The sequence below is a fragment of the Plectropomus leopardus genome, chromosome 3, assembly GCF_008729295.1.
Source record: "Plectropomus leopardus isolate mb chromosome 3, YSFRI_Pleo_2.0, whole genome shotgun sequence".
Taxonomy (NCBI): Eukaryota; Metazoa; Chordata; class Actinopteri; order Perciformes; family Serranidae; genus Plectropomus; species Plectropomus leopardus.
In genome coordinates, this window is record NC_056465.1 from 4,430,707 (window position 1) to 4,448,387 (window position 17,681).

General features: G+C 38.0%; 1 protein-coding gene across 1 annotated transcript; it reads left to right on the plus strand.

The window, feature by feature from the left end:
• Positions 1-3,539: 3,539 nt before the first annotated feature.
• gorab (golgin, rab6-interacting) lies at positions 3,540-16,168 on the plus strand. Its single transcript, XM_042484045.1, has 5 exons — positions 3,540-3,729; positions 3,855-4,170; positions 6,651-6,752; positions 6,883-7,023; positions 12,652-16,168. Exons 1-5 carry the CDS (start codon positions 3,675-3,677, stop codon positions 13,106-13,108), a joined length of 1,071 nt encoding a protein of 356 aa, XP_042339979.1. The 5' UTR covers positions 3,540-3,674; the 3' UTR covers positions 13,109-16,168.
• The last annotated feature ends 1,513 nt before the right edge of the window (positions 16,169-17,681 follow it).

Sequence of the window (17,681 nt, forward strand, 5' to 3'; positions counted from 1 at the left end):
TGTGTCTGGTAAGAGCTGCACAGCAGTTCAAAAAAACACAGCAAATCAAATGTTAAATTTGAAATAAAAAGCAATTTTAAGGCCCCGATTTTGCAGCCTTGCTGGAAATCTGTGGTTTAACGATGAACTTTAAAAGGAAGAATTTGACTGCTGAATTGATCGGTTAATTCTGCTACGGAGAAAAATTTTAACGCAGCACTGTTGCTTTTGCTCTTACTTTTCACAGGTTTAAGTTTAGATCTGAGTCTTTTTTTATGCACTCAACCGATATATTTTTAAAATCCATGATAGTGTGCACTTCTCCTTTTCCAAGATCCAACAGAGAGGTGAGGCATATCAAGATGCTGAATAAACAACATCATTACAACACAGCCAACTTGTTGCGATTGGTGGATCGGTTGGATGTACTGCCAAATGAACAGAAGCCAATCAAGGCATATGATGGTTAAATTAATATTAATTTCAAGGGCAACAGCTCTGGTGGACATTCCTGCAGTCAGCATGCCAACAGCATGACCTCTCAAAAATCACATCTGTGCCATAGTGTTGTGTGATCAAACTGCTCTTTTTAGAGCGGCCTTTGACAGTGACCATGCCAAGGCACACCTGTGTAGTTGTGATGCCGTTTAATCAGCATCTTGATATGCCACACCTCTCAGGTGGATGGATAATCTTGAAATGGAGAAGTGCTCACTAAAATGGATTTTAAGGAATTTGCAACCAAAATTGTGAGACGTATGTGTACTGAGTTAATGAAAAAAATCTTAGATCTTTATCTTAAACCTGTGAAAAATGGGAGCAAAAATGAAAGTGTAATGTTTAAATTTTTGTTCAGTATAGTTTATTTTAATATCTGTATCATATAAATTGGCCTGCTCGCAAATATGGAATAAATTAAATAAGCCACACTTTGACACAGGGTGTGTCTAGCCCTCCAACCTGCAGTACAACCACTTAAATTGCATGCTGCTTTCACATGATGTAGTTCTTTAATTAACCTTTGCCCCCTCTGACACATGGGTAGTCCCCCCGACAAGAAACAAGCTGGACGAGAGAGTGAATGGGGAATTACTGGAAAATTGGTCAAAAATTGAAACTAACACCCTTCTTTGCATCAGCCAATATTTAGGATGATATCAGAAGCCCTCAGGGGTGCAAAATAACCAAGTATATTAACTCAAGCTCTGCAGCCTATTTAAATGTAAATTTGAGGTACTTGTGCGTTACCTGAGTATTTCTATATTGTGCCACTTTCTACTTCTACTATTTATCTGACAGCCTCGGTTACATTACAAATTACGAGTTTCGCACATAAAACATATAAAAATGGAAAGTACAGCTGAAACAATCAGACAATTTACAGAAAATGAATCAGCAACTTTGATGGTTTAGCTCATTTTTCATGTAAAACATTTCATAGTTCCATGTTTCACAAATGTAAAGATTTGCTGATTTCACTGGAATAATTAGAATAGCTGTTCTATTACACGCTTTGCCGTGATATTGTGTTGATTAATGTTGAGGTTTCGACCGTCTGCTGGATGGAAACAAACATTGTGAAGGTGTAACTTGGGGTTCTTCTCACTATTATGAAAAATGAAAATAGTAATTGGGGTGAGTATTGTCAAAATGGGACACTGGCAAAATGAGACAGTTAAACTTTGCTATGACTTATACTTTCAAGGAATACACAAAATAACCCAATACAGGTATCTATGCATTGCTTGGCAGGTATATGATTAAGAAAAAAAGGTCATTTAGATATGACATCATATTTGTTGGCCTGACTTTGCATGCAGTGACACCTGTTACAATAATCACAATAGTAATTGACATGACATAGTGTTCTGACCTAAAACTTGTTCAGCTTTTAAAAATCTAAAAATGTATCAATTCTAAAACCCTTTCCCATTTTGTAAAAAGGTTATTTTGATAGTGTCCTATTTTGCCAGTTGTCTACTGTTGAAATGGGACATGCTTTTATGTCAAGATGGGACACTACTCTTTGACATTTTGAGAGGGAAAAACTGTTTCTTGACGTTCATAAACAATTGCTATATTCAGATAATCATTTTTTATAAAAAATGTATCAAATATATTTGTGATAAATATATTAGCTAGCTTGCTGGAACTAAGTGGAGAAGGGCTAGCATTGTTGTGTTTTAGCAAGCCTAATTCAAAAAGCTCCAGCTGGGTATTCTACCCTACAAAGGAGAGAGGCAGTAATTCTTAAAGAGCAGAACTGAGATGTATATCATTGTTAATAAATATTAAATATAGAAATGTTTTAAATAACTTGTTAAATAAGTAAGCAAATAAGAATATAAATAGTTTAAAAACATCAACATTCATTTACATTTCAGGGCAATGGCAGACATAGGGAAGGGAACAAGTAAAGACAGGAAAAGAGAAGCAACAGCAAGGATAAGGCAAGGAAAGAAGTACAACCAGTGGCCTGAAAACAGGATGACAGGGACAGTTTTGGAGTATCAAGCACAATCAGAGGCAGGGCGAGTACCAAAGCTACAACTGCTGGCTCAAGCATGGAAGTGACCTAAAGGTACATAGACAATACATTTTTAAATGACTTCACCTCTTCAATATCTCTGGCTTTTATATCATAATTACATCATAATCCCATTTTAGCCCAAATTGTCCAATTTTGCCAGTAGCACCTGTAAAAAAGTGGTCTCGGGACATATTGTGTTTGAGATGGAATAATTGATTCTGTGGTTAATTATTCCTAATTTTGTCTTTTTTTTTTTTATATTGTAGTAAGGGTTGACATTTATATAGTGATATCATGTTTGGAGCTCAGATAAGTGGAAAATTCTGCAAATTGCTCCAGAAGGCAAATTTTCAAGAAGTGTCCCAAATACTCACTATACGTTAATAGAAAAATTAGCTCCATCTCATCCAACCACAGTAAAATCCTGCTTTTACATTAAGCCACTGCTTGTGTAATAATCATCTCATGATATAGCCTTATGTATAGGCCTAATGGTATAACAGTCACAGGGGATAGATTGCTTTTACTGCTTGAAGTAGCTCCATTTTTCCTGATTATACTTAGGCTACATGCTTTACTTAGGCTGAGTAACACTTTCAATAGAGGACTTTGGACTATTACTTTACGTATTAGTATTTTATTTCAGAGTGGTATTACTTCTTTTACTTAAGTAAAGGATCTGAATACGTCGTTTATATAAGGCCGAATCGGTACAGGAATGCCAAATCAGTTAATTCAAGGAAACTTTCAAAGAGATTTATTATGGGGCTGGTATGTAGCACACCATAAACATGCCTTCTGCATGATTACTCGCGAAGTCATATTTATGTGGAAGGATGCATAAAAAATGTCATAATGAAATTTAATTTGTAAAACAAAAATATTTATGTATAGGAGAATCAAAATTTGTATTTTTTAAATTTATATTTCACGTTAGTGTTTGCTTTTTATCCAGGCGATATCTGCAACTTAAAGCCTGTGGGTCTTTTTAGGGTCCTTAACGTGGCATTAATAAACAAAGATGGCGGTGGCGTTTAGAGCTTTGCGGAGTTTTTCTGTAAATGAAGGAGTTTAGAATTGTTATCTTAAGCCAATAAGCATTATATTTACTATATATATGGTTTTTGCTATATCCTTTGGGGAACTATAGGTGTAAAGCTGTAAAATGAGCGGCTGGGCCGGTTTTTCTGAGGAGGAGTTAAGGAAGATGCAGCAGAAAGGTAACATTCCTGACTGCTAATGTTAGCCGGATAAGTTAGCATCTGACTCTGCCTCAGCTTCCTCAGTGGTCGACATGTTTTTAATCAAACTCGTTGACAGTAAGCATGACTCTGGCTGTTTTCAGACTCAGCAGTACCCGCAGCAGCAACCCGCGGGCGTAAACAGGCTCCAGCCAACCGGAGTCGGCAGCAGCTACAGCGGGAGAGGGCCCTTCAGCTAGCCGCTCAGAGGAACGCTGGAGTCGGGTCTCCTGGCCTCGCACCCGAGCAACAGCTCACCAAACCGCCGCCACCGAAGGAAGAGCCTCCTCCTCAGCCCACTGCTCCACCAGCAGCTCCGGCTGTCAAACTGGAGGTGCAGCAGAGACCCAGCGAGATGAAGCCTCCTGCAGAGGAGGAGACCCCGGACATTAAGGAGCTGGAGAAGCAAGAGGTGGCACTGTTAGTATGTTTTTGATATCATATTCATCAGTGAGGCTTCAATGATGTTTTACTGTTCATTTTGCTACTTTCATGATTGAGCAGTGGTGGTAAAAAAGTTCAGATCATTTCTCTTCAATAAAAGTATCAGTTAGTACCACACCGAGACAGTACTCACAATGCAAGTAGAAATAGTGCATTTAAAACCTCACGTAAATATACTGTAGTTGTTTCTTAAGTAGCAATGATGTGTAGAAGATGAAGAAACCTCCGCTGACACCGACTTGGTTGCATTAGAATCAATTTATTACAACAAAGTTCAGCATCCACCAGGCACCATGGTCTGCCTGGGGAGAGGATTCAGGATCAATGCGAATCTCTCGCTCTTACAGCTCATGCAAGTATATAGGTTCAGGCATCAATACATTTGTCAGTAAAGCAACTCCTCACCTGCTGTGATCAATCACAAGACCCCACATATATGTCCTTTTGTGAAAGGAGCCTCATTCCATGTTACTTTTAGTCTGGCGCCAGTATTCTGCACACTTGGCTCCCAGGCCTAACCATCCCTAGACCTCTGACCTCGAGGCCTCCTTGCCTGACCGAAATAAGAACCTTAAGAAACTGAGCATAATACACCTCAATACGTAATTATCATCAGCTAAATGTACTTACACTATGAAAGCAAAAGTATTCACTGTGAAGCAAACTGTTCCCTGTTGTTTTTGCATCATTATCACTGCTGCATGAATATGTATGTTGCATTTTACAGCTGAAGATGCATGAAGGTTGTGCTCATTTTAACTCCTTATTAAAGATGCACAATATTGGATTTTTGCTGATATCCGATATGCCAATATATACAGACTGATTTGACCAATAACTGAAACTAATTTCGATATATACACTTTTTTCCCCATCTAATGTTAGTGATCATCAAGTCTCTTCTGAAGTGGAATTAACATATTAATCATGTTTTTTATCATGGTGGCCCACTGGCAGATGGAGACATGAAATAAAATGCTCTTTAATGTCATTCATTTTTGCAAAACAAGGAAAATACTTGAATTTAGGGTTGATTTATTTTTTTTTTTTTTTGCATTTGTTCAGTTTAAAAAAGAAATTGGTTTGTGATATCAGTAGAAATCATTGTGTTGGCCAATTCTGATATTTCATATTTAAAGCCAGTATCTACAAATGATATGTCAATATTACTGTGCATCACTTCTCATTTATATACTGATGGATAGTTTAACCTTCAGCATTCCATTATATTCTATATCATCAAATGTTTGTAGCTTGGCCTTCCTGTGAGAACCATGGATCTCTAAATAAGAATTGTGTTAGAAAAACAGCCCTGTTTTCACCTTTGTGAAGATGCATTTTGCAGCTTTTTTCAAGATGTTTTAAAAAATATTTCTTTAGCTTCAGAAGTAGGAGAATGTGCTCAACTCATGAAGAAACATTTTATCTGTCAGTTTATCCGAAACATACGAAATCAACACATTTGGTGGTGCGTGGTTTTCACTGGACAGGAAGGAAATAAAAAAAATGTAATCTGAGAGGTAACTAAAGCAGTCAGACAAAGTACTTCATTAAATGTTAGTTACATACCACTTTGTTTAGGCTTATAGCTGTATGTGACTGCAGCTCTGTATGTTGTTCCATGGTTTGGTACCATATTGTAACCTTTGCAAACAATACGAGAAAAAAAGATCATTTCACTTTTTATCCAGCTGGTGGTTGTTTGATCCAAGATATTTTTAGAAAGGTCTTCTGTCTGCCGTGCTTTTAAATCCACTGTTTTCACCGCCTGTACTGCTCTGTTTTTTGCTGGAAGTATGTGTCCTGTGGTAGTAGATGGTGCTCTCTTTACAAATGTTGGATTTAAATTAGTTTTGCCGCAAACAAACATTTCATCTTCTTGGGCAGACTGTAGACATCTCTGAGATCCCAAAACTCCCATCTGACCATGCACCCTTCAGTGAGATAATAGTTTATAGAAACATAATAAATAAATGTTTTTTATTCTCACAATGTTGCACTCTGTGACTGAATCACAGGGTAGTGGACAGAGTGCCACAGGTCACAGACAACAAATCACAAGTGACAGCCCAGCACCAAATCACGGATTGATTGATTTTTTAAAATTTTAAATCACTATTTTTTGCTGAACCCAAAGTTTGGAGATATTCTGATATTTGGGACATGTACAGATATTTTATTCAACTGCTGCTTGCACTCTTTATGTGCAGTATACGTTGAGATAAGCAAGTGTTTCACCACAGATTTTACATTCCCACGTAATTTGAGGTACATGTTGCACTTAACCTTTACACTGAATGTTATGAGTGTTGTGATCATTTTAATAACTGCCTACTTACTTACTTTTTTAAAAATGTTTTTTTGCATCAAACTCCTTCCATTATGTGGATTTTTTTTGTCTTTTTGAATTTGATGAGCATTTGTGTGTATTTAATTCCCTCTGTGTTTGACCACAGACGGGAAAAGACGCGTCTAGAGCAACTGCAGCAAGAGCAAAAGATAATCGAAGAGAGGAATAAGCGCAAGAAAGCTCTGCTGGCAAAAACTATTGCTGAGAAGTAAGTATGGCTGTCTTGGTAATATAGTAAGCAATATATTTTTTATGACCGATGGTAATAATGTTAAAAAAAGGCCAAACTGCAGTCCAAAACACAAAATTCACCTTTACGAGTTTGTTATTGTCCACAGGTCTAAACAGACTCAGGCAGAGGCTGTAAAGCTAAAGAGAATCCAGAAGGAGCTCCAGGCCCTCGATGACATGGTGTCCAATGATATCGGCATCCTCAGAGGCAAGATAGAACAAGCCAGCTGGGACTACTCCGCTGCCAGGTAGAGTAAGACAACACAAGAACATGAGGGATTACAAATAGTAAATGCTCTTATCTTGTTTTTATAACCCTCAATCAAGGAAGCAGCAGCTCAGTTGTCAGGGTGAGAAACAGGCTTCTACTGTTACTTGTGAATTAATAAACAGGTAGCTTTATATTTAACACGTTTGCTCCAAGGCCCCTACACACTGTTTGATAATAGTGAGCTTGCAGGTTGATTTCATGTCACACAGATGATGACAATAAAATCTTGGTTACAATCTGTATTAAACTTCAACATATCAGTTTGTAGGACTTAAATGCCTGTTGAATTGTAGCACTACAATAGAAATAGAAAAAATGATGCAATCAACTCTTTACGAAAATTCACTCAGCCAGCAGCAATTTCAGAGGTATTCCTTCCCCTAACCTATCTGAGTGTGTCACCTCATCACTGATCACCAAAGCATTCACTATCACTCAAGATCCAGATCACTACTCCACCAGTACTTCGTTCCTGTTCCTTCTGGACAGAGATATAGACCTCCCATGTGCAGAAGTTCTCATTTCAGCAAGAGCTTTGTTCTCACCACCATTCAAGCTCTTAATAACTAACCCCCCTCTTTGTTGTGGAATTTCAGTCTGAGGTGTGTCGTATACCAATCCATTTTGTCTCTTGTGTATTAACTCTGGTGGACAACCAATAATGGTTTTCCAGGGCCAATACTGATACAAATTATTAGCAGTCGATAACACAGATAACTGATATTTGGAACTGACATGCATTTACAATAAAAATGAATATCCCTCTGTAAATAATTAGAATTTGGAATATAACAAACTCCAACACAAAACTTTGTTTAAATTCCTTTATCAGATATTTAATCAAAATCGAAACTTTCAACATCATAAACAGCAAGTCACCAGCAACTTATTTTATTAGGTCAGGTGAAATTTAAATTTAAAAAAAAAATGAATGAATAAAAATAGCTCCCCGAGGTTTTACAAAGTAAAAGTTCCTCCCATGCTGACACTTTCTCTGCACTTTTTAATTATTTGTTTTGTCAGTGGTCATTAAGATAAAATACCAATGCAATTAACTCTGTATGTCTTATGTATATGTGATATGCATTCTGTCTGTCTTACCTGCCTGTGCTTTTTATACATCTGCTGTAGAAAAGAATTTCCTCCTTGAGAACAGAAAAATCTATCTATCTGCCACTTATAAACAATTTGCTCTTAATGTAGCATTAACCAGTGTATTCTGTATGATCTCATGTTGTATTCTGAATGGTTGGTTTGTAGCTGTTGGTCGTAGCAGCTGACACATTCAGAGGATTTGGTTGCAATTTCTGATACCATTAGATTTTGAAGCCTTTGGTATCAATCAACTGTTGGGGAAAATGGGTCAAAGTGTGATCTAGGACTACTACTACTACTACTACTACTACTACTACTACTACTACTACTACTATCTAGTTTTGGATTGACAGTCAAAGATTTCACTGTGTTTCTTTCATAACTGTGAACTCTTAACAGTTCTTTTAGGCTTTTGCAGGCTGTTTTTGAGGTTGTTGCGCCCTAAAACGCCTGATTTCATGGCACCTTTCCAAAACAGTTGTGATGCATGTTGCAGTGGTTATAGGCTTCTTCTTGTTTTTGCAATGAAATTACTCAGGAAAGTGAAAATGGCAAAAAAAATAGTTGTTATACTGTCACAGATTCTGAGCTCAGTATTCTGAATATGCAGTATTTCCCACAGAAATAGAATTTATATATAATGATTTTGATTATAGCAACAGTTGATTGCTGATGATCGGCTGTTGCTGCCAATCGATGCAGCGCTGAAGGGCCGAGTCCATGAGACGCTCTGCTACTGCTCTCTCTGCCAGATTAGCAGGAGCTAACACAGCATAGCATGATTTCAGCCCTACTTATCATATTTTGCATCTTGGGCTGAAGCCCAGCAGCAGCGGTTAACATCCGTCACCGACTCATTAATGTCACATTGACTATACAACAGTTCAACTCTGTTAAACCTGTCAATAATCGTTGGGTAACTTAAGCTGTGTGATGCTGATGTTTAGCCCTGTCACTGTGTGTGTGACTCCCAGGCACAGAGCTCCAGAGCCAGCAGTAATCTTATGATAAAGAGAGTGAGAGAGGGGATGAGTGAATAAAAAGTTTTAAAAAGCCAAATTTGCGTTAAAATTGCAGTGGTCAAAAATTGGTCAAAATTGCGAGGGCCTTCAGATTCCATGGAAACTAGTTGAATTTGGGGTAATTGTTACAATCGCAACATCACAACATCCTGAAGGGAGTGCCTTAAGCCCAGTATACACTGTGTGATTTTGGGCTTTCTGAGATAAAAGATGACCATTGTGAAAGAAACATGGCGATATCTTGGGTTGAGGCTCTAAAATGGTGGTCCTACGTGGCACAGTGAGAGAGGTTCTGCTGTTGTCACTGTTGTGCGATCAAAGACAGCCTAGGATAAAATTCTGACTGTCACAAATTTTTGATGCCCATCTCACCGTGTGGATGCTGACCTACATCTGCTAACCAACCAATGAAAATGCAGCATGAAATGATGCAGTGATCACCGCGACGCTGCTAAATACTTGTAGATACTAATACATACTTTGAGCTCTCATTAAAAAGTCAGCATGCCAAGTTGGCCTCTTTTCCCAGCCACAACTGCATCCACATTCTCCTCCTCCTCTTTTATGACTTTGAGACACATAAATGTCACTACAGCGAGGGCTTCGTTTGTTTTTTGCATTTTGCTCTTACCACTACAGCGGCGTAGATGGATGACACGTTGACGTTTTGTTCATGCATGTCAATGCACATAGGTTGTAGCAGGAAATTCAGTGATGATGTCATCACACAGTCTGCATACATCAAGTTTGGTGTTATACCCAGTTTATTAAGATCCATGTCGCACAGTGTAGCTGCACTGAAATTATAAGACTGCAAAAATCTCACAGTCTGCAGGAGCTGCAGGAGGCTTTGAGTAGCTGTAAGTAGAAAGAGTTGACGGCATGTCACAGTTCAATTTGAACTCACAAACTTTGATTGAGGCTGCAGCAGGTCTACAGATTGAGTTCATGTCAACATATTTTGAAGTGCCTGAAATTAAAAAAAAACTGCAGCAATTGTTTGAGTTTGATATTCCCTCCCATAGACTCCAGGGAAAAGGCGTTTGGTGCCACAGAAGGCAGAGCAACAATAATCTGGGCTGCACTTCTGTAGCACTTTACTTCCTCATCAGGACAAAGCACGTCACCATGCCTCTCACTGAAAGCACTGGCTTGGGCTTTGGAAGCAAAGCGTCTCGCTCAAAGACACTTCTACATGTGGACAGATGAGTTTGGTGATTGCTTGGACATTAGTCACACTGAGACATATGTCAGTTAAGGCCCATTAAGCTCTCAGAGCTTTATAAAATCATATTAATATTGACGCCGAAAACCCAGTCAGCCTGATTTACATTTCTTTTAAAAACACAGTGTTGAGATAAACATCAAAGCAAAGTGTCCAGGTAATGAACTGTACATCCACTGTAAATGCTGCCCCCTGCAGCTTGCTTCCAGTATTCATGTAACCTTTTTCAACACTTGTGTCCCACATGTGTTCTCAGACACTTTGAAGCAGTGTCAGCAGACACAGTCCTGCTCAGACTGCTCAGATGTGCTGCAAACTTTGCTTCAACACACAGACACTTATTAACAAAAGGGGATTACAAGTTAAAGCCATAAAAATTAGAAGTTCTAAAGATTATAAATAGTTTTACAATACACTGTTTTTTTTAGCAGCACAGATCCAGTAAATCTGAGTTTGACCTTGTTGCCTGTGGCTGTGATTTCCCTGCACAGCCTCTTGTGTAGTGAGAGTAGCTCCATGTCATGAACACTCTTCATTACAGATGTTTGTATAACGGGAAGAGGACCTGACCTTCACACACTCATTACACTGGATTCTGTTATGATTATGTTGATATAATCAGTTGTTGAGATTTCGCCGAGGTACAACATAAAACCCCACGAGGTGAAATGTTTGACATCATCTGTTTAGTTACTGCAGTCTTTCCAAACAGCATGAGATGTTCTGGTCTTCACAATTATAACAATGTTTCTGCGTTCAGACACCGGGGCTGGACTTGTGGCGGTTTGTGCCAATAAAATACCCCTGTTTGAATTCAGATGCCAAACAATACTTTTTTTCCCCAAAATTTAAAGATGTTTTGCTAAATCAAGATGTGTTCTGCATTTAACAAAAGAAGCCAAAGTGTTCACATGTTAAACATCTTTTTCATTAAACTTTGTTAAACAAGATAATTGTGATTAGGCATTCGATGCCAACCTTTGGTACTTATTGGGGCCAAGTTTTGTCTGCTCTTGTTACTGGAACACGGTGCTCCTACTGTTTAGAAACATGGGGTTATTTTTGAAAAAATAAATAAATAAATAGCCCCAATCTCGAGTGCCATGCGAAAAGGTTGCTCAGTCTTATTTTTTTCCGTCTAAGATATGTAGCTAGAATTACATCTATTATTTATTTTATTGATCTTGAAAAAGTTATTCATGCTTTTATCACTTCTCATCGGGATTATTGTAATGCCCTGTTTACATGTCTTAACCCAAACATTATTACACGACTTCAGCCGCCAAACCTTTAACCGCTGAGAACTGTTTTGTGCATTTTACGTGCTTTTTATTCTTCAGTTTTTGATAATTTTGTCTTTGTTCATGCGTATGGCATGAATTTCGGCAAGATTGTGTACTTTTGTTTAATCTTTGAATTTCCAGCTCAGCTCCTTCAGTAAGTCAAAAATACACCGTGAAAACAAAATTGTTGCAGTCAGACTGTTAAGTGTAGAAAATGCTCCACTGAAACCCATTCAAATTGACATTTTTGATCCCACAGCCATCAAAACATAAAAACATGCTTTGTATAATTTCTGTGTGTTATTTGGGGCTTTTGCCTTGGAATTTGCCATTTGTACTTTTTTCCACCTGATGATGTTACTTTTTTTATACCATATTTGGCATTTGGAGAAAATACATGCTATTTTTTTAAATTTAATTTAATTTAATTTTTTTTTTTTTTTGAGATGGGATTGGATATTGGATAAAAGTAAGAACGTGATAACAATAATGAACATAAAATTGCTTAAAAAAAGGAAGAAAAACAAAAAGTCAGTACAACAAACAAACAAAGTGTTGATTGGATGAGTTTGGTTTGACGTTATTGATTCTTTCTGCTCATGCCTACCCACATAGACTACAGCCAACCCGCACCTCAGTGGATTTATCCAATATTCTTTCCTGTCTTTTGGACTTAATAGCAATCAGCTATGTAACCATCCTCATTTATACTCGTGGTTAAGTTTTGACACAAAGCAGGTGTTAAAAGAGGAATATTTTGCATGATGTGCACTCAACATATTGGATACTCTCAGCAGACGAGAGTACTTTGATTTGTTGCAGCAAATATTCTAATTGAACTGAAACACTCCTACTGTCACAGAATCTTAAAGTAATTAATCATATCAAAAAGTGAAATATTGTGTGCACTGAGCATGGATGTGAAGTTGTCCGGCCCTGTTGTTTAGTTTAGTTTACTTTTTCTCTCCGTATTCTCTCAGAAAGCGTTATGATAAGGCAGAGGTGGAGTACGTAGCAGCCAAGCTGGACCTGCACAAGAAGACGGAAGTGAAGGAGCAGCTGACGGAGCACCTCTGCGCCATCATCCAGCAGAACGAGCTGCGCAAAGCCCACAAGCTGGAGGAGCTGATGCAGCAGTTGCAGCTTCAGGCCACTGAGGAGGAACTGGAGAGGCAGAAGCAGGAGGAGGAGGAGAGGAAGAAAGGAAGCTGTGCGGAGATGCAGAGGAATGGGAAACAGGGAAATGGTGCAGTGGAGAATCAGGAGGGAACAGTGCAATCAACCAAAGACTGTGGAGCCACAGAGGGAGAGACTGCGAGGGAGGACAAGGGAGGTGACGGCCAGCAAGAGCACCACCCGATGACTGAGGCACCAAAGAGCGAACAAGACTGTAAAACACTAGGAAACTGTGTTCAGAGTGAAATTGTGGCTTCCTGATGTTCAGAAGAAAAAGATATGAGCTGTAAAATATCTGGACATTACACACATACTGCACTGTAGGGATTCATATAAAACACTAATGTTTAAACTAATAATATCCACAAGATGAAGTTATGCTGTCTGTCAGTGCTGTCACGTCGAGGGCTGGGGATCAAACAGCATGTTTTTGGTACCGACTAAAATGTGCTCAAGCGACCCTCTTCACCTAGATATTACACTCTTACGCCTTGATTCCACCAGCAGCGTGATGATGACGACATTACGTCTGTGGTGCTGCTTTGCTCCGTCCTCCACGCGGCTCTTATTTCCACCGGGAGTGTCTCAGAAGCAGAGTGTCCTGCCGGCTGATACTCTAGACTTGCTTAGATTGTGCTTATTTTGTCATTTTCCCTTGTTTTTTTGGCAATTTCTCCTTGATTCTTCTGATTCTACCATGGCAGAGTAGGCTACATATATACTTTACTTTTCTGTCTGTTTAAATTCTGTTTATTGATGTTTTAACCCACTTTGTTGTGCTGCAGCTTGCAGTCTAGCCAGGAACCAAGTAGATCAAAGAATTTTGACCGTGTTTCAGTCAAAAAGACACGCTCGTCTCAATAATTATACAGATCAGTTAAAAAAAACAAAAACCATGGATTGATTTAAGATTTGTGGCTGTGATAGTTAAAAACATATCCATCTTAATAATTATACAGATTAATAATAAGTATGTTTTAAATGAAATGGGTAAGTAGTAGATTTTAACTGTTTTTGTTAAAACTACAGTGCTGTTCTTAATTATGATCTGCCTTCTGTCTTCATTAATTGTCCTGCAGGACAGAATACAGAGGAATGCTGGAAGGAGGAGAAGATACTGTTGATGTAACGTTAGTTAAATGAGACATGATCTTGAGTCCATGCAAGGTGCTTTATTTTCAAAATTGATCGGATGAACTGCTGCTTGCCTTCCCGCCTGGAACGATCTGTTCCGTGTGGTTTGACACGACTACTGTCTGCCTCCGGCAAAAATAAACTTTCACAGAGCAGAGCGGGGAGCCACTCCTGTGACACACTGAGGCGCGCCCGGTGGAATCATGAGCATTGTCTGGAATGTCCGTGCTTAGCCAACCAAGGGCTTGGTTGGCTGCAGCCTTTAGTTTTGTTGCATTTTTCTTAATGAGCTGTAACAGTGACATAGCTGCCACAGATTTTAAAGATCCCATAATATTTAAAAAATCATATTTCCTTGTCTTTTTAAAGCAGGTATAGGTGTGATATTAATACAGTGAAAGTGTCAAAATGCTCAGTCCACAGAGAAATGCACACATTCTGTATTCAGAAAGTGTGCCTTTAAACGAGCCATCAGGATTTCCAGGAATTTGTGATATATATATATGTATATATAATTTGTGTGTCACAAATATACTATATTGATTGGTGTCGAACTTAAAACATAAACATTATAAATGGGTCCTTTTGTATTTCCTGTTGGGAGGTTTTTACAGTGTATGTGAATGACATCAGCTGACAGGAAGTAAAGAGGGACCCAAGATGTTGCCTAGCAATGCAGTTTAAATGATCTATAAAGGTGGAAAGTGCCACTACAGTCATTACCCCAGCTCACATGACGGTGCAAAGTTGTCGAGAGCACTAGTGTGGAAGGCCCAAAAAAACAGTAGCCAATCAGAGCAGACTGGGCTATTTGTGAAGGGGGTGTCCTTAAAGAGACAGGCACTAAACAGAGCGTTTCAGACAGAAGGTGTATACGGGTACATTCAACCAGTCAGTGTGAGAAAAACAACATGTTTTTTGTATATTGAAGCATGTAGACATGTTTTAATAGAAACCCAGAATACAAGTATGAACCTAAAAATGAGCACAGTATGGGACCTTTAAAGTTAAGAAAACAGCTTGCATTTGTATTGGATCAGTTTCAAGGAGGATCTGTTGAATCGGTACATCTTTATTGTTGCCGATTTTGTTATAAACATTGCTTTGTTGTGTTGATTAAAAAAATGTTATCTGGGCATGTCCTTCGAAAGCTATTAGTTGTTGCATTTCAGTAGTATTTAAACATATTAATTACTGAATTGTCAATAATCTAAAATTGCCGTCAAATATTGGGTCGGATTCATAATTTCGTTTACGGGTTTTTTTTTTATCAGATCCTTACTGTTTTGAGTCAAAATTTTGACAATTTTAGACAGTATGTTATTTTGGCCAACTTCTTATTGGCTGCTTTTACTGAGACGTTTGATATTCAAGAACTCCTGGCTTCTTTTGTGAAATGAAAGAAGAAAAGACTTTGTAGAGAAAAAGGTATTGTTTTTGTGAAACATGAGCACCTTATCAGTACTAGTATTGAAAACTTTCCCACCCCAGCCCTCAACACGTGTACCTGCAGGATCTGACAGAATCACATTCAGCTGCAGAGAAAATCTGAGCTTTTTCAGCCGTTTTCCTCGATCGGTGGCTTATTATGTGTGTGCTTCCAAAAAACAGCTCTTCTTCCAAACATGTGGTTTTTCATCATATGTGAATACTCTCTCTGAGCAAAGGTTATGCTCAGAAGATGACTGTTTCTGATTGTCGTCTCTTTGTGGCAACAGTGAAAGATGGGTCCTGTTTACTTCCTGGAAAGTCTCAGTTTCATGCAGATGGAAAGAGGCCTGAATCCATTTCTGTTCCAAACATAAAGCCTGCTGTCTTGTGTGTTGTAGATGAACATGTTAGCTGGCGCTGGTCTCGCATTTCACAAAGCTAATTCTGGTGTTGTCAGTGCGGCGGAGCTGCAGCGGGCCTCCTGAATGGTAAGACGATATCTGTTAATGTATGTACAGATGCTTTCAGCTGCATGTCTCTCTGCACAGTTGATTTTCTCTCGCTGCACATGGTGTCAAAAATAATATATGACAGTGATGCTAAACTTTATATATGTGGGCCTGACCAAAGCCTGATTGTATGTTCTGAAGCAGAAGACTGTCACTTATAAAAAGTTATTTAAACGGGGTTAATATTTAAAAAGGTGATATTTAGATAAACATTACAGTATGATATTTTACTAAAATAAACTCTTAAGAGAGCATTTTGATCTTGTGTTCATCATTTTAGCTTTTCAGTAATGAGTTATCTGCAGGACTGCAGCTCGTGCTCCTGGAAGGAATTTACACGGGGAGCACTTTGGGACTCTCGTTGCTTTTGCAAGTCGTTTTTAAAAGTGCAGTAAGTGTTTCTGTAAAGCGCTTTGAGATTTTACAGCACTCCGGTCACATCTGGCCGTCTGAAGGAGAGGCCGTAAAAGCAGCTTTTTTAATCAGTTGGAAGGTGGAAGCTGACAGAGGGAGAGTGACCACCGTCCTGTTCATACACAACCTCCAAGGTCAGCGTTTGATGTCCCTAGGAGCAGATTTCACATCAGGTGTGACCAAATTATAAAGGCATTCAAATAAAAAAGGACATGATTATGTAATTTTTAACAAAATCCACTGCTGGAATGTCACTAAGTACTTTCATTCGAGGATGTTTTCAGTTACATTCCTTCATTTTATGCAAAGTTATACATCTTCTCCATTCCATTTATTTGTTAACTGTGGTTACTTTGCAGATTCAGACTCCTCATATAATGACTGTAGTAATACCAAGTAGTTTTAGTCTGCAGTGGAGTTCATAAAAGTCTTAATTTTCCTTTTTAAAAAATGAGAAAATTTTCCACTTTGTTAAATATAGACTTTTTTTCAGTGTGAATCAACTTGTTAAACTATTTTTTAAAAATCAAGTTTAATTTTCATAATAGCTATACAGCAACCTGCAGACTCTGTTGGAAACCTCACTCAAGTAGTTTAGATAAAAAGAGGAATTCTTTGCAGTGATTTTTTTCACTTGTCTTCAGGAGATAAATACTTTTATCTTTACAATATAATATTTGGCTTGACCAGCTAAAACATTAAAGTGCTGCTTAAATGTAAATGCATCAAAAATAAAAGGTCTCATGTAAGGGGCTGTTCTTTACTTATCAAAAGGGGGTAAATGGCTGTCTCACTTCTAAATGAGCCATGTAGAATAATGTGATGTTGATGAAATAATACTAATTTTAGGTTAGATGTGGTTATATTTCTTTTCTCATAGAAGAGTTTTCACACATGATGTCTTCAATGACTGTCGAAAGTTTGAAAAAGTAAAAAAGTTTTCTATGTTCATCTATATATATATATTCATTATTTCTGGCTATTATAAATGGTGTAATTTTGGCGATTCTTTAAGAAAACATGCCCTCCAAACTGGTGGGTATTGGGGTTCACAGGGTATTTAAAATAAATACAAATCACAATCATTTGACCCATTGAAATGTGAGCAAATTGGCTTATTTTTTTCAAGAATAGGCAACTCATGAGAAGAAATTAGCTAATAATTTGCAATAAAAACAGGAAGTAAAAAACAAACAAGGAAATTACCTAAAAAAAAGACCTCACAAAATGATCATTCTCTAAATGTAGTTCCCTATAGCTTTTTGAAAATGATTTTTAAAAATCTGCTTATTTCCTGAAATATGCATGAAAGGCATGAAAGGCATCTGAACACAGAACAAGAGTAT